The sequence below is a fragment of the Oxyura jamaicensis genome, chromosome 1, assembly GCF_011077185.1.
Source record: "Oxyura jamaicensis isolate SHBP4307 breed ruddy duck chromosome 1, BPBGC_Ojam_1.0, whole genome shotgun sequence".
Taxonomy (NCBI): Eukaryota; Metazoa; Chordata; class Aves; order Anseriformes; family Anatidae; genus Oxyura; species Oxyura jamaicensis.
The window spans coordinates 173410588-173429197 of NC_048893.1; the positions used below are offsets into that span (position 1 = coordinate 173410588).

Genomic DNA, 18610 nt, shown 5'->3' on the forward strand with positions numbered 1-18610 from the left:
TTTCATATAATATGCAGTGCAGATTTTCTGAGGTTTCTGTGGCTGGAGAAAGGTAGATTTTGCCTTTGTGTAAAGTGTGCACAGAATACTATATATGGTTTCATTTTTCAATCTGTATAAAAATAATTATTTCAAGCTGCTTAATTCCACTCTTTTCTATGTCTTCATAATGGAACATTTTATTACTAAAATGAAAGGATTTTTATTTCAGAGGAATAGATAGTGAATTTTTCTAAGACTTTATTTAATCACAATGTATTTATATAATGTTTATTCTACAAAGAACTGCTATTTGAGTATGCCACTTGCTCAGCATGACCAACACAAGGATTTTAGGGTTTTTCAAAGCTGGATTTTACAGATAACAGAAGAAGATTTCCACCAAACTGAGATGAAAATTCATTAGTGCAGTTGGGGATCATTAGCACAGTTGGGCATCCCATTCTGCTCCTCTGACCATTGGACCAGTAAAAATTGAAAAAGGATGTTAAAGCTGTTATTAATGCTGGAAGAGTTTTACTGCAAAAATTTCTTGTCTGTTGTCACTCACACAGAGATAGGTCCAAAAAAAAACAGTATTAGAAATATTTCAACTGATATGATTGCCTCAGTGGTGGCTTCAAAGAGATTTGCATTTCTGATTTTTATATTTATTTTCCTTTGGGATGTGACTGTCATCTCTCTGAGAATATTTCTCCCAGCTCTCTAGTCATCATGGATATCCACATTAGGAGACTGAACCATTTTAGAATGAAAAACAAATGCTTACGTTTTCTATTGCTCTCTAAAGGGAAGTTGTCCTACATGCCTGTAGATGTTATTTCCACTTTCCCTTGAGAAACTGGGTATGTGTGTGCTTGTTGATTAAGACAGGCATCATAGGGCCACAGATCAAGTGACATTGCTGGACAGAAGCTCTAATCCATCACATCCTACTGAGCATTTGATTTCTGTATTAGAGAGGAGGGGGAGATTGTTCTTTTTCTCCACAAATTGTGAAAGGATTTGTACTTAGAAGTCAAGCAAAAGATGTTTTTGAAGGATATTGCAGTGTTTTGGGTTATGATTGTTGCAGGTAAGTATTTTTCCATCTGCCAGACAGAGAGGGATTCATTGTATGCTCTAAGCATTTATTGTTGTTGGATTGTTTTTGTTAAGCAACACTTGCTAGTGCCATAGAATCCTTTCCAGTTAATGTTGATTGCAGTTAGCACATTTCTAGACATCTATTGCATGGCTAGATCGTAATTGTTGCCTTTTTTTTCATTTTTGTAAATAAACTTTCTTGTTTTTCTTTTTCTCTCTCTTTTTTTTTTTTTTTTTTTTTCCTTCTTAATTTCTGTAGGACCTGGGGATAACGAAAGTGGGTCATATGAAGCGAATTCTCCAGGGAATTAAAGAGCTCGGCAAGAACACCTCTTTGTCTGACGTGTAATTATGCTGGTACTCTCCTGAGAGAGAGAGGGAAAGTTGCTGGAGAAGCAGAGCTGTTTCAGGCACTTAGCTGCCTTTGTATACTGTATGGAAGAATAAGCACTGGTGTATTTGTACAGGCTAGTGTCTCTGAATGCTTGTATGGTGAAGAGCTTGTTGCAAGAGCATAAAAGGATTTGTGCCAAAAAAAAAAAAAAAAAAAAAAAGAAAAGGTTATATGTTCTATGATGGCATTTTCTTGGTGTTCAAACTTGGCCAGTTCAGATAAGCACATTTTGGTAAATGAGTTGGTTGACGGTGAACTGCACTGACTGGAAAATATAATTGAGAAATGATCGCTTTGCTTACATGCAGCTCAGTATGCCTCTCTTTACGACGCAGCAAGATGCCACCGTACAGCATGAGGTTGTCTGGTAGTCCTTTCCAGGCATGGCTTCCATAAAACCTCCCGTGCAGGAGACTGAGAGGTGGCCGCTTTTGAGGTTCAACATGCGAGTCTAGCAATGCCTCAGGTACCTCGCACTCACGGGCCACGCAGGACGGGGAAAGATACCTTGTTATACCATGAATGCAAACTATAATGCATGGTGTGCCTGCCTGAATTGTCTGTTGTTCCGTTGCATGACACTTCTGATACTTTAAACACTTGAACAACTTTTATATCAGTTTGAATGAGATTTAATTTATTACTACTTGAGTGTCCTTTTTTTGGTTTCAGGCACTTTTCTATTCTTCAGTGTTGTGTTATTCCTAAATGTGTTCTATGGCAAAGGATGTGTGGGTGTGGAAACTTAGCATTTGTGCCATATTCAGCAAATTATATGCATTATATATGATTGAAACACTGTACAGTTAGATTTTTAAATATACCATGTACAGAAGGTGTATCAGGTAACTAACTTATGAGTATTTTTGAAAGACCGGTACCTCACAAAAATATCAATTGGCTTCCTGCATGGAAAATTATAAAGAATTTTCTCATGGTGCATTTTAATGTAGTTATTCAGTTATCTTAAACATCTGTAGCTTATTTGAACTTGTAGGAACTAATGGTTTTATTTATTCTATTGTTCTAAAAGCAGGTTGAAAGATTAATGAAAATTTTTATGGGAAAATTTAAAGTATTTATCATAAGTAAGAAAAGTGTTAAAATGTAGCATCTGATCTGATTTTTGTGGGGTAAAAGCTTTTACTCATTACTAATTTACTATTAATTTAAAATGTATATGTATGCATTTCTTTACAAAGGCATCAATTTGTTTCTTGTCAGCACTCCTACATCAGTAGATCATAAAAAAAATTAAACTCTAAAGTTTTACACTATGCATGCAAAGATGAATCACATGCAAGCCAATAATCTACGAGTGTAAACAGGTTAAAAAATGAAAACCATATTTGCTTAGTAATTGCATTAGACTAGAGTTTATAAGGTTATTTACAGTTTACTTAAACAAAATATAGCTTCATAATTGAATTTCCTGGTTAATTTCTCACAAAGTATTAATCCAGTAGAAAAATAATGTGCTTTATATTTTATATAAATATGAAATATATCTAGGGGTTAAGACACAAAAAAAACTACTTAAATGTTTGAGATGAGATGATATTGCATTACATGCCAGAGAACTCGCCCAGAACCTCTGTCTCCTTGCTGTTCTTATCAACGTGGCATTCCCACCAGAGGAACACTTGACTTACGCTCTATCAAGTATCTTTGTCAATTCCTACAGGTTAAGGAGTATGCTAATATGTATTTCTGTTTTCCTAGTAGACAATAGAGTAAGGTTTCATTTGTTTGGTAAAAAGCTTTCCCCTGCATAAAAGGGACAACGTCAAGTACCACTTCCTGGTTTTTTCATCCTTTTCTCATGAGGATGATGGGAATCATCCCTTGGAAAATCAGATTGGTTCCCTTCATTGTTTTATCACAAGAGATGTTAAAAAGCAGTAAAACAGGCTTCGTTTATATCCAGTACTATGTGCTCTTGCTGCTGTAGGTTAAACCAGCACCACTCTGGGTGCTTTGTGGACATAATCGATTGTTCTGGTCAACAAACAAAAGTAAAGGGCTATGTTCCATTAGGTTTTTAGTAAAAAACATCACAAAAGCTGCTTGCCAAGTGACATTATTTTCATGCTGTTGTATTAAAAGCATATGTAAACAATGGAAAGTTATGCAAACAATGGAAAGATATATATTTTTAATGTACTTGACGTTGACCCCTTTAATGATGTTCAGATGGCATCTGTCAAGTCTTCACAAGTTGTATTTCCTTTTTTTTTTTTTTTTTTTTTTTTTTAATAATGTGCAGCAGCATTCTAATATGTCAATATTATGGTAGACTATGTAGTTAGTATTCCTGGTGAAGTCAAGGATGGAATTCATGAAAGAACTTTCTTTGCTTTTCTGATTGTAGGATTCACTCTCTCCACAATTTTCAGTCTTGCTATATGCAATGTGGTAAGATGGGCTATAGAGCAGGATATCTTAAGTTAAGACAACATGATGATGGCTATAGAGGCCTAAATGAGTATATTAAAAAATCAGAGGTGCTTTTAGGCAGGCAGAATGACCAACTGTTGTTTTGTAATGTGATTTTCTTATGACACTTTTAGATTACCTCATTATAGGACAACTTGTCTTTGCAAAGTTCCATTTTTTTAAGTGACCACCAAAGAATTCAACTTTGATTGTCCTAAAGCAAAGTTTGTTTTTTTTTAAATGTGCAAATAGAAAAAGTATTTTAAACATCAGTTATGCTATATTTAATAGCATGATCTGTATGCCCAGGAGAGCATGTTTTATGCAGCTCTATGCCTTAGAATAGTTTTGAATATCAATTCCAAATGCATTTGATAAGGAGGCTCAAAATATTTTATGGGATTTTGCTACTGAGGTCATGGGTTATAACTATCTTATGTGATGTGGCTTTTCTAAGGAAAGATTTTTGAACACAGTGTTAACTATCTCATGATTATTGCAGATTTCCGAGTATTGTTTTTTTTCCTTAGCACTGTCAAAATCTCAGCTCCTAGAACTGAGGACATACATAGATTGTATATTAGCAAACAGAATTCTTTATAATTTAATCCCGATGTTTAAAGTGCTTTAAAGCATACTCCCTAATATTTCAATACAAATAAGCCAATTCCCTAGAAGCAGTTAATTTTCTAGAAAACTAGTTATCCCAGAAGCTGTTGTGGAGCCTGCTTCAACATGCTAGTGTCATCAAGACAAAAAAACACTGTATAGTGTTTACTGGATTAATTTTTCTTTTGCCATTATTCTAATATACTTAACTTCCGTGGTCAGTCAGCATACCTTAAAATCTGTGAAAGCAATGCCAAGCAATCAACATTTTTTGAAGTGGATGATATTCATGTAGATTAATGTGCTATGCTTCAGAAAGTGGAAGAGAAGGTATTTAAATGACAGTAGATTGCTTAGCACGTGTTTATGTTTTGTCATTTTCAAGTAGAATTTTTTCCAGCTTGTCGTGTTCAATTGTTATAGCAGCCTCTGATTTGGGTGATGGATGTATTACCTTTGTATTACATAATGTCTTCTTTTTAGAAACTGAATGAAGTCAGGAAAGCTCATTATTTTATCTTTTTTTTTTTTTTTTTTTTTTACAATACTTTACAGAAAAAAACTTGTTCAAAAATATTTTTTTACTATGATGGCAACTACAAATTTTCTTCATGATATCTTTTTGTGTATTTCTCCCTAACCATTATTTTTTCTCCTAAACACCTCTTTCTTTCAAATAAAAATATTTTAAACCTCTGGAAGAACAGTAAAAGATAAAGCATGTGATCAAAAACCTTCCCAGACAATTTTCATCCAGTATTTCTTACTTTGGGACTTGAGTAAATATCCTTGGTCCTATAAATAATAAATAGAAAACATCTTTCTTTCTCCATCCCCACCCAAAGAAATTCAGACTGTAATGTTTATAATTGTAATTCAAGTAAGAGGAATTGATTTTTTTTTATAATGGCCCGTTTCATATATTCCTTTATTTTTGTTGTTGTTTGTTTGTTTTTGTAATGAGAAATACAAAACCTGACAATTTTTAATTGAACTCAGTGATGCTCATTCACTTAATGAAAATTTCATTATGCCCTGATAATTCACAGATCTTGTTGCAAGGCTAAAATAATCAGTCTTTTTCATCTAGGTAGGAAACCTTCACATGTAATGCAAAAGTAATGTTTAAACCAACTAGGAGAGGAAGTACAGCAGTATTACTTTTAAAAGAAATTTAAAACTACATGTTACACATAGATAATTTCACCAAGGACATACAAGAAAAACAACAAGAACAACAAAACCCACAATGATTCCATTTTGCTTGGTGCTTGCTATTAATTATTGCATTACTAATGTTTGCTACTTTTTCTCCATTGCTCTATCTGTGCCCCTGAGTAAGTATTAAGTTCTTGAATACAAGTTTGAGAGTTCTGGTAACTAATAATTAGCGGTATAAAGTGTATTTGTGAAAGTTAAAGTTGCAAGCAATGTATGTTGTTGAGGATCACTGAGCTGGAGCAATATATTTAGTGTACAACCAGGAAATCATTCTGTCACTTATGTCAGTGAGAGCCCCAGAAAACTGTATGAGTTTTGTTTTTAGTTTTTCACCCCAACATACCTCTCAACTGCAATGTCCTGAGTGTTGCATTTAAACCATGGGCTCTCCCATTTTTTGATTGTTTTCATAGATTGTATGTTTTGTGGTATGATTTTCATATCATCAAGGTTTGATGCTGCTTATGCTAACTGCAAAGATTTGATGTTTGCAGGAACTGTACATGACTGTATTGCTGTCTTACGTAAAAGGAGCAGTTTTTGATGACTCAAGGAAGCTGAGGAGTTTGGACAGGACTTTAAATCTGTCTACTGCCTCTTCAGAGCTGAATGATAGTGTCAGTAGGATTGATAAAGCATCATGTGGTAATTATCAGTAGAAGATCTTTACTGGTTGTATAAATTCATGTATTTATATATAAAGCATAGTGTGGAACTTGATCTTTTCTACAAAAAGAAAAAAGATTTTCTAGTTCTTTTCTACTACTGTTGCATTAGGTTTAATAGCTCTGTTAATGGTTAGCTTATGTACTTGAAATGCTCATTTCTGCCATACAGAAGCCCAGTCTGTTTCTCAGAAATTGTATTCCATTTGGAAACCATCTGGATTGTGCCAGGAGTATTCCTGCTGCCAGTTGGAGCTAATACCACCATTCACAGTAACTTTTGTAGGCTTAAATTGATTGCCCACAATTTTATAATTAAAAAAATGCTTTTGAAAGTTACTTTTTTTTTTTTCTTTTTTAAGTATGTAGAACTAAACTCAAAACATGCTCCTTTCATTATCTGTAAAAGTGTGTGTGTATATATATATATATGTATGTATGTATATATATATTAGCACTGTTAACACTTTAGTAAACTAGCAAAATGCTGGCAATTACAGACCTGAGAGTATTCCTGGACAAATTGTAATGAATTTAGCTGCATTGCTTGAAGAGCTACCACCTTCAGAGCAGCCAAGAGAAAATTCATATATTTACATGGTAGAGTGATAAAAATCTCTTTCAAATAGTTGAAGACCTTGTTTCCTAGTTGACACACACTTTTTATGTAAGTATTTGGATGGGATTTTGAGTTCATGTTCATGTAACCTATTGCTTATATTAGCAAGGGCAGAAGAAGCTGGTGTGTAATTTGTATTTAACACAGGTCACATCTGTACTCATGTTCCCACACTGCTTCCCAGCTCCTGTGTCTGGATTCCCAGCTGCTTGGCAAGATGAGACCCTCGCACGTCTCCCCCAGTTTCCATTCAGAATAGCAGGCTAGGAAAAATCTGTGGGATGCTCTAGGAGGTCTCCTAAACTGACCAAGGCTTCAGGCTTCTAAGTCTCCCATAGTCATAGTGGGTTAAAATCCTCCAGGTTGTACTCCTGCAATCCCTGTCAAAAGCATGATTTAATTTGCCATCTTGCTAACAATTAGCACTATCTGCTTGAACGCCCTTTGAAAAAGAAGTGCTTGGGTAACTTCATCAACTGTGTCAGATTGCTGATACTACTAGAACTTATGATAGCTATTTGTAGGACAGGTATGCAAGTGACTATTCTACAGAACAAATACTTTGGGAAAAAAAATGTAGTATGATTGAAAGATTAGTGATGGGACTGAAAAGAAACAAAGTAAAATATGGTACAAAGCTTAAAGCCATTTTATTTATTTATTAACAAATAAAAACCTCTACAACGCCCCAAATCTCTACTATGAACATTTGAAGGGAATTAGCATTTTAAGTCCTAGAATAATTAGATTGGAAACTTTTTAGTTATTGCTAATCTGACAATGACTTTAACAGGGAAAGAGTTATAGATAATACTATGTTTTTCTCCCTCCCTGCATTCGTTGCAGTAAGCTTGGCATGGGACTGCTTCTCATTCCAGCTGTGGTCAATTATTATGTGAATACAGAGGTTGAGGAAAACTGTTAGAAGCTGCTTTGTTTTGTTTCTTCTGTGAGGGAGACGTGCTGACAAGACATGACATGGGTGGGTCTTAGTGAGATTTTTAAGACATCAGAGCTTCTTCTCAGATAATTTGTGAATGTTTATGATGAGTACATAGATGTGGAGACACTCGCCCAGAAGGTTTCCAGTGGCACTGTCCTCTCACAAGATGCCTCCTCTCTCTATTGAAGTAGGTATTTCAATATGCTTTATATTGTACCATAACTCACATACATATCAACTATCTTAATAAACAAATAATGTCTTAAATACCAGTAAAATCCAGAATCTAAGTAAGCACTTGCCTTATCTCTCTCCACTGATAGTTATTTTTTCAGAATACATTCATTGGTATTCTTCACTTGGGAAGGGTAGAAAGTTTCCATAGGAAGTCCAGAGCAGGTTATCTTTTAATCTGAGTGCTATGGAATTGCTGTGGATGTTCTGGCATTTTCAAAAAGCTAATTTCTTCTTAGGGTATTCCAGAGGTGCTGAGAGGATCCTAGCACAACATGAGGTTTCTCTTATTAGCCAGGCTTGTCTCTTAAAGTAGTATTCCAGCCAAGTGCATTCACTTATTTGCTTGAGTAAATGCGTAAAGTACACATGTAAATGTTGCTGGATGCATCCCATTCAGAGATGTGACACTGTAGTTTTCTACATAGCTCATATGTTTGGGTCTGAATGTGTTCTGAAGCAAAAAGCTGAAATAAGCAATTTCTGCTTTTCCGCTTTTTTTTTCTGCTTTCATCAATTAGAAGATGAAAATACATAACCTAGTTTGTACTGTTCTAGTCAGGTGGAAAAAAAAATAAATCACAGAATCAAAGGATGGTTTAGGTTGTAAAGGACCTGTGGAGGTCATCTTGTCCAACCTGTGTGCTCAGTAGCTTCTGCTGTTCATTTCCCCTTGGTCCTGCTTACCCCACAGGGAAATTCGTTGTCTTTGCAAATACACAGATTAAGGCCACAGACTGTTGGCACTTACATGTGTGCTTGGCTTCAAACAGCACTTTAGTCCCGCTTTGAGATTGCTCATGTATTTTAGTTTTAGCATTTACGTGTAAGCCTACAAGAGATTTGGGTAGGTAGAAACTGTTCTTCACATGGAAGTCATTGTCAGACTGATCATTGGTAGACTTTTGAATGCCATACCTATGAATGTTGTTCTCTTGCCAGTATTTGCATGTGCATGTATGTATATATGCAGTATCTAGTTAGTAGTGTGTGTGCACGCACACCTGTACATATATATGTATATATATGCCCTGGTTTTGCCCAATATAATGATGCCAACTTGTGTGTAGAGCCAAAAAAAACTTAAATATATACAATGCTTGAGATGCTGCATTGTTTTTATGATAATATTTTTATATCAGATGAATTGCAGGATGTTTACAGATGCTTATTAATATTTAACTTATACAATGGAGTGGCAGGATGTTTATGATTGTTGTCAGCTAAAGAATTGTACAAGATTCTGGGTGAAATTTTGGCTTTGTTGAAATCCTTGGCAAAGCTCCTATTGATCTCACTGGGGCCAAGATTAAACCCTTCTGAATCTATTGTTTACTGGCTATTTTCCTACTGTGATTTTTTTTTTTTTTGAATGACTGAAATGGATTTATTTATCCCAATGTGAAATCTGCAGTTGCTATTTGGATTTTTCTACAGAACCTGCAAAATACAACACAAGTGGGAATATATGCCTCACTGAATGTACAGACTTTTTCATTGTTCTAGTCCTTGAATTTGTCTAAGAAAATAGCTTCTAAAATAACTTTTGTAAGATTTAATATAGAATCTTCTAAAAATAGATCATTTTTCATATCTTCTTCCACAAAGTTGGCATGCAGTGTAGTAAATGAAGATGAAGAATTATTTATACAGTTCAACTGGCTTGGCAGATCTGGAATGAAACATAAAGAACCTCATCCAAAAATACCTTATCTAAACAAACAAACAAAAAACCAACCCAACTTTATATTATATAGTGTTTTAAACTTCTCGTCAAGACATGGAGGTATCTTCAGAGCCAGTCTGTAGAATTATTCTTTTAATATTTCATGAGTGAATACAATTATGCAAATATTAAGTGGTAGAGTAAGTCAGACAACTGCTTGACATTAAAGAAAGCACTTATTAAAAGACAGAAGGCTCAGTTCTTCTAGCACCAGGGAGGAAAAATACTGTAATGCAGTGCTTCCTAAATCCCCTTCCAGGGTATCTTTTAATTCTGTATGCTCCAAATATATTCTTCCTGTAAAGAGACAGAAGGCTGTGTAACAGCCTAATAAATACAAACTATTACTATTTTTTTCACCTGAGGCTAAAAATTTTGTTTTCAAGCAAGAGCTATTGTGCACTTTGAAATATATGTGTCTGGAACAGGTAAGTTTGTATTCATTGTAGGTAGCCATCCCAGGGGTACAGTAGGACTTGCAAAATTAGGTAGTTATCAACAACATTATCAAATGTTATCAGAAGCTGCAGAAGTAGGGAGCCAGCCTTATTCCCCTGTGAGGCTCTTTCTGAAGACATCTGTATAGAATGCCCACCACCCCCAGGCTTCTTTTGCTATAACTTTGTTTAAGAAAGGATAATCCGATCGACACTCTTCCCTTGCTAATAAGGAAGGAAGTATGCACGCTGGTTGAACTTTCCAGGATTTTGTCTCTATTGGCTATAGAAACCTCAAAAGAATAATCAGCAGGGGCTTACAAAGGATACACAGGGCTCTGCCTGGGCTCGCTGGTCTCCTAATGGGGGATCTGATTGCAGATTTGGGAAAAAAGCTCCCATTGTGCTCCCTCTGTGGTCAGTCTCCATGGTTATTAGTGAGAGCAGGTGGGTGCCCAAGTGAGCAGATAGCTTTCCTTTTGCATGTGCATTGTCTTTCTGTAATTGTAAGCAGGAATGGGGTTCAGGACTCGATGTTATTTGTCTGAAAGGCCATGACGAGTACAGATATCAGAGGAAATGAAGAGGCAGGGGCTGGAGGTCTGGGTTCTGCTTTTGGTTTCTTGATGGTAGGACTGGGGGCAAGTCGGTTACCCTTGGTGTGCCTCGCTGCCCCTGCCTGGGGCAGGAAGGATGCTTACCAGCCTGAACAGCCCCCGAGACCTATAGATGAGTGGTGGTCTATGAGTGGCTAAGTTTTACTGACACTGTTGTATGTAGTATAAATAAATTAATTTGTCCGTAACACTGCAAAAAAAAAAAAAAAATGCTTTTTCTGGTTTCAGTTCTGACTATTTAATGACCAACTACATTCTGGGTAGTCAGTTTTGAAGCTTAGCAATTGCTATAGTACCTACAATTACACACATAGTGGGCTCTGTTTGCTGCAGAAAAGAGTAAAACTTTAAACTGCCTGACAAAACTTGCCAATGAAGTATATCTAACAGAGCAGGGGTGTAACTTTTGGCTTTATTTACTTGTAATAATGGTAAGGAACAGTGAATTTTGTTTGTTTACATACTGTTTACAATGGCACAGTTTTATTTTTAATATATTAAAACAATTGAGGTATTTATTGCATATACTATTTTAAAGATGTTTTATGTGTTTTCACCTTTGGAATATATTGTTACATTTCCTTGTACAGATAATTTGGGTGGCTTTGTTAATATAGTTAGTAATTTTTATGACTACTAAGTGACCAGTTTTCTGTGCCTTTTTATTGTTGAATGCATGATTACATATTTATTAATGTATGGAAGTCACTGAGATGTGTATTTTTGTATTCTGCTGGAAGCAATGGTTGATTTTATTGTACATGATAAGAGATGCCTTCTATAATGGGCACTCATATGAGATCTTCCTTCTCAAATAAACAGAATACATTCAATGTATGTAAGTCCTTGAATTCTTTCTGTGTCTGGAAATTGATGGAGATCCTCCAACACCATTACACTGAATTTTAGATGTTATCCACTCAAAATGTAGGCTGGTAACAATGTCATCAAATCTACAACAAAATTCCCCATTGAAATCAATACAATATTAAGTTCTTGGCACACTGTAAGCCTTTGTCATTTAAAAGAAAACTCTGTATGTTAAAGCTAAATAAAATTTAGATGAATGACTATCAAGCATCATTTCTATTCAGTCTGCCACACCTTGCACTAAAATTGTTTCAAATTGCAGGCTTTGAATGCAGCTTTTGAAAATCCTTTATATGGCTACGTGCGAGTCCCCATGTAACTAGTAAGTAGGTCACTGTGCGTGTAGGTGTTTACATTTGCAGGGATCTTCCGCTAGGTCTTGCCGGCATACAGTGTATTAACTGTAAAAATAGATTTACACTTGCATCCATAGTAACAACAGTCGTTAAAACATAATATACATTTCTCCGAGGTCAGTGGCAGTAAAACAAACACATTTTTTCCGGGTAGTATATGCTGACCCTCTATAACTCCAACCCAGGTAAACAGTCACTGGAGCTGATTCCACGCCAAGAGCTGAAGACAGAGGGCAATTCTGCAGGCAACGATCATCTGCTGTGTTGTGGGTCAGTGAGCTACTAGGCTAGCACTTAATCCAAGACGTAATGTGAGAGTAACTATGATCAATGGCATATGCACAAGACAAAGTACAGTGTACGTGAGCTCCAGCCAGTTGATTAGGGAGCCAGGTTCCTGTTGTCCTGATGTGAGTGTATATGTGAGAGGCATTTTTATGGATAACTCGTGTTGTTTAAAGGTCAGAGCTGGTGGTTTTAGCTAACAGTGAACTCCAGATGCTTACAAATCTCATAGGATCAAAGCTTGTACTTTAATTTTGGGGGTGTTTTGTGTGTATTCCATTTCTTTAATAAATCCTAAATGGTTGGTTGTAATAATCTCAGCCATGGAATAAATGAGAGGCTGTATTAGGAAAAATAGCCAATGACCTAAAGTAGGGGATGCTGCTGGGGTGGATCTGCAGGGTATGAGGAGACTGAACATGATGGTGCATTGACACCACAAATTCTCTAGAATTGTGATCATCCCACTCTACTCTGCGCTGGTGTGTGGCCTCACCTTGAGTACTGTGTGCAGTTCTGGGCACCAAGGTAAAAAGGGACATTAAACTGTCGGAGAGTGTCCAGAGGAGGGCGACGAAGATGGTGAAGGGCCTGCAGGGGATGACATATGAAGAGCGGCTGAGGTCACTGGGCCTGTTCAGCCTGGAGAAGAGGAGGCTGAGGGGGGACCTCATTGCAGTCTACAACTTATCGCGAGGGGGTGTGGAGAGGTGGGTGACCTATTCTCCATAAACACCAGTGACAGGACCCGCGGGAATGGGATGAAGCTGAGGCAGGGGAAGTTCAGACTAGATAGATATCAGGAGGAGATTTTTTACTGAGAGGGTGGTTGCGCACTGGAACAGTCTCCCCAGTGAAGTAGTCACTGCACCAAGCCTGTATGAATTTAAGAAATGTTTGGACTGTGCACTAAGTCGCATGGTCTAAACTTTTGGGTAGACCTGCGCGGTGCCAGGAGTTGGACTTGATGATCCTTATGGGTCCCTTCCAACTCAGAATATTCTATGATTCTATGCTTCTGGCAATAAGATACAACACAAATAGTTTTCATGTAGTTCATGGTGTCTGTATGTTAGATTTATGTGACTAAGAATTCAAAGTGTTGAAAAAGTGGTGTTGTTACAAACTAACTTGGGATATGTACTTAAGGAAGTTTTTAATTACATTAAAAAGATTCAGGTTAAATGGATGAACTTCCTACCACAATGTATATTTTAATACTTGTGTTTAATCAATTTGTTAATGCCAATGACGCTGAATACCTGATGATAAATTCTTTGAAGTTGGGCTTTTAACCCCCATGAGAGAACTCATCTGACATGTCTATCACCTCTGAAAACAAGAGGTGGTAGACATGTCAGAGTTTAAATCAGAACTCCTGAAGGCATGAAACCCCGAGAAGCAACTAATAGAATTATTGCCTGGAAAATTTATCAAAAAGGGCCATATAGATGTCTTATCTAAAACGTGAAATCAGAGATTCCCTTGATGCCAGGGAAGATTGTGAAGCAGATCGTCTTGACTGCCAGCACACAGTGCATACAGGGCAACCAGGTGATCAAGCCCAGTCAGCACAGGTTTATCAAAGGCAGGTCCTGCCTGACTAACCTGATCCCCTTCTGTGATAAGATGTCATGCTTAGTAGATGATGGAAAGGCTGTGGGAGTTGTTTACCTGGATTTTAGCAAAGGATTTGATACTGTTTGCCACAGCACTCACATGGAGAAACTGGCTGCTAATGGCTTGGATACACTGTTCACTGAGTAAAAACTGGCTGGATGGCTGGGCCAAAGAGTCGTAATTTAATCCAGCTGGAGGCTGGTCACTAGTGGTGCCCCCAGGTGTGATGGTTTTACTTGAGTGGGCAGCTGAGCTCCACCACAACCGCTCTCTCACTCCTCCCCTCCTCAAAGAGGAAGGGGGAGAAAAGACAACACAAAGAGCTCGAGGTTTGAGATGAGAATGATTTAATTAAAGGAAAGGGGAATGGGGAGAAAGAGAAACAAAAGAAACAACAAGGCCGCGCGGAAGCACAGAGAGAAAGAAAAAAAATTATTCTCTACTTCCCATCAACGAGCGATGTTCGGCCACGTCCCGGGAAGCAGGGCCTCAAAACGCGTACCGGTTGTTCAGGAGAGCCCCTCCCCCACGAGAGCCCCCTTTTTATTGCTGAGTGTGACATCAGGTGTTATGGAATACCCCTTTGGTTGGCTTAGGTCAGCTGCCCTGGTGATGTCCCCTCCCCATCAATTGCCCACCCCCAGCCTGCTGGCTCTTGGGGGCTTGGAGGGAGTTCTGATGCTGTGCCAGCACTATGCAGCAATAGACACAGCACTGGAGTGATACCAGTGCTGTTCCAGCTATGAGTGCAGAGCACAGCACTGTGTGGGCTGCTGCAGGGAAAGGTGACTCCATCCCAGACAGACCCAACACACCAGGGCTCAGTACTGGGGCTACTTCTCTTCAGTATCTTTATCAATGATCTGGATGAGGGGATCGGATGTACCCTCAGCAAGTTTGCAGGTGACACCAAGTTAGGTGTGAGTGTTGATCTGCTCGAGGGTAGTAGAGCTCTGCAGGAGGATCTGGATAGGTTAGATTGATGGGCTGCATCCACTTGTATGGCATTCAGCAAGGCTAAATGTCAGACGATGCACTTGGGTCGTAACAACCCAATGCAGTGGTTTGAGATAGAGTATCTGGGAAGTTGCCCAGCTGAAAAAGACCTGGGAGTACTGGTCAACAACCGGCTGAACATGAGCCCCCAGTGTGCTCAGGCAGCCAAGAAGACCAGTGGCATCCTCCTGGTCTGCATCAACTAGGAAAGTGATTGTCCCTTTGTGAGCAACGCTGATGAGACTGCACCTCAAATACTGTGTTCATATATGGGCCCTCACTACAAGAACGATATCAAACTGTTCAGATGTGTGCAGACAAGTGCAATAAAGCTGATGAAGGGACCAGAAACTGAGACTTATGAGGAGCAGCTGAGGGAACTGGGGTTGTTTAGTCTGGAGGATGGAGGCAGATGGGAGACCTCATCGCTCTCTACAGCTACCAGAAAGAAGTTTGCCATGAGGAAGGTATTGGTCTCTTTTCTCAGGTTACATGACAGAACATGAGGAGATGGCCTGAAGTTGTGCCAGGAGAGGTTTAGATTGGATGTTATGAAATATTTCTCCACAGGAAGAGTGGTTAGGCTTTGGAACAGCCTGCTCAGGGAAGTAGTGGTGTCACTACCCCTCAAGGTATTTAAGAGGCATGTGAACATGGTGCTTAGGGACATGGTTTAGCAGTGGACTTCATTGTGTTAGATGATGGTTGGCCTTGATGACCTTGAGGGTCTTTTCCAACCTAAATCATTCTATGATTCTTTTTGAAGAGTTTTAGTGGGCATGGAGTGACAGACTACATAAAGAAAAATGAAACTGAGCAGCTATCATCAACAGCTCCTTCACTTCATGTTAGTCTGTTAGTCATGCACATAGATGCATGTGGTAAAAAGTGGAAAAGAAAGCTATTTTAAGATGATGCTATTCAAGCCACTGGAAGTCTGTGTTTAGATTAAAATCTGCCCCGTCCTGGAAACAGAGGTAGGAGTATGGTGTTTGCCCAAACTGTCTGGTTGAGTCGTACTGTTTCTTTTGGAGTTACTACAAGTTGGTTTTGAATTACATAATTGCAGTTCAGATCATATTTATAAGCACACGTTTAGGAAATAAAATAATCCAGGGCAAGGGAACTGTGGCCTTATTCACCCCACAGTCATCTAATTGCAGGAAGACTTCATGGATCAATCTTGTATGCTAGGCATGACAGCATAAAGGAGACAGTATTTTCTGACACAGCCAAGTGCACAACATATGAGTGAGAGCAGCAGCTGACCCAGGTCCTCTTCTTTTAGGAAAGAACTAAGAGGATTTACACGGAAGTTCATCTTTCTTTTTATAGGGGGAGAGGCTCATAGATTTCACAGTGATGAAATGGGACATCCTGGAATGTCAGGATTTCTGCTGTAGCTTTACTTTCCATTTCCTTTTTTTTTTTTTTTTTTTTTTTTTTCTTTTCTGGCAGCAGCCCAGAGCTGTGCCTGCAGTTACCCCTCTGAACTCATGCCTCCACTCTGACCTTTAGCTGCTATTTGCTTCTCCCGTGTCTCAAAGCCTCAGGTGCCTACTGTCATTTCCCAGTTTAAGTTTGCCAAGTGCAATTTCCTTTCTTCAATTTCATCCAAAAAAAAAAAAAAATCTATCTGCTGACTGTCTACTTCAGTGTGACAGCACATATACATTCTCCTGGCAATCATGCTATCCTCTGAGTAACTCAGTTCATTAATTAAAAATCAAACATTTAACACCTCTGAATCCCTAACACACTGTCCCTGGTAATAATAACCTGCTAATATTGTAACAAACAGCATGTTTTCTCACATGCTGAGGGAACTTCACTTTGCTGAGATTTTCTGGGATCAGCTTCTTTGACCCTCTGTGGGAGCATTCAGTTCTCTGGAGGTCAAGTCAGCAAGTTTTTGCACAGGAGCCTGCAAGCAGCTGATGAATCTCACACAGTATCAGAGTGCATCCTTCTAATTTATGCTTGATGACTTACTTTCCTGATAACTATTTGTCTAAAAGCGTGCATTCAGTCAATAATTCAGAAATATTAGGTGAATATTTTCAGATAAATAAGAAGGAAGAAAGTTTGGAAGTGGTTGAAGATGTCACGGAGCTGCTTCCAAAATGCTGTTTGGACTAGGGGATGCTGCAAATTTAAGCACAGTAGGTTCACAAGTGACTTCAGAATATATGCAAAAAGAGCTCAGTAGGTAATGCTTTCTAGCCAGCCTTTCCCAACTTTTACAAACACTGAGAAGAGCAGGTGGGTTCTGGGGTCAAACCCACATTTGATCCATAGTTCAAGTTTGGAGAAGGATGCCATAAATCCATGGAAATGTTTGTACATATGGCGTACTTGATATAAGAGATAGAAGAACATCGGACAGCATTGACCGTCTCATAAAATCCAGCTGAAATCTGAAATTATTTTTCCACAGGGGAGTTAGTCACATCTGTCATTTACTTATCAGAAGAAAATAATCAAATAAGTTTATATATGAATAAAAATCAAATATGTTTCTTAAAGAATTTATAAAGGCATTAGCTAAACAAGGGGAGATGGAGTAGACAGTACTTGTGCCAGCCCTGCTCCACCACAGCACCTAGAAATGAGCAGTGTAAGTTTTACAGCTTTAGTACAAAACCTTCCCTAAATTGTATTAGGAAGGTAAATAGTGCTTTACAAATCAAATGTCTTCAGTATTACATTTTCAATATAATTGCATCTCCCTGTGGCCACTCAGCCATGAAAATGATTACTGTGTAATTCCCAGAATCTTAAGCCTATTTAAAATATTGATAGGAATATTAATTAAATCTTCCAAACACTATAGAAAGAGTAGCCTGGGCAAATGAGCCTAAATTCCTGAAAAATACATTAACCATTAATTATGTCAGGACGATCAATCACCATTTATTTCTCAGTCAATAAGAACCATAGCTAATGGCTGACTAAGCTCAGTTAAGGTTTGATGAAGTACATTCTTTTAAATAGAAGTTAAATTAACCCGTATTATTTGCCAGCAGGATAAACAATAGGTTGCCTTATTTACTCAACATAAATTCTGTCTCGAAATGTATATATTTTGAAATGAGATTCATTGTCCTGTGTTTTCTTAGATGGCCAGTCAATCTAGAATATTATTAAAGATTTTTCCCTTGATGGATTAAATGGAGAAAAATCTGTAACATCAACCTTTGTGATTCTTTTATATCTGTTAATCTAGTACCTAGTTTTTGATATCCAGACTAATTCCCAGGGAAGTGGAAAAAGAAAATATTTCTCATTAATTTAAGGAGCACTCCTAGCCTCAGTAGACCTACTTGATTAGTGACATGTAGGAACTTGGCCTGTAAGCTATCTCTGGGTTGGTGGAAGAGGTCTGTCGGCGAGAAACCCTGGGAAGCATCCCTGGAAAGCTGTTACATGACATATCCCCAACCTGTTATCATACCTATTGCAGCTGCCAGACTCACTTGTTGCTGCTGTCAGGTTC

The 18610-nt window shown here is 37.9% G+C and overlaps 1 protein-coding gene across 6 annotated transcripts in view; it reads left to right on the forward strand.

Annotated features, from left to right (window-relative positions):
• The window catches only part of DGKH (diacylglycerol kinase eta), a 175537-nt gene extending 163717 nt beyond the window's left edge, over positions 1-11820 (forward strand). For all 6 annotated transcript variants that reach the window (XM_035322150.1, XM_035322158.1, XM_035322162.1 and 3 more), the window contains one exon: positions 1346-11820. In XM_035322150.1, coding sequence (XP_035178041.1) covers positions 1346-1435 — 90 coding nt within the window. In that variant the 3' untranslated portion in view covers positions 1436-11820. The remainder of the gene's footprint in view (positions 1-1345) is intronic.
• Positions 11821-18610: the final 6790 nt, after the last annotated feature.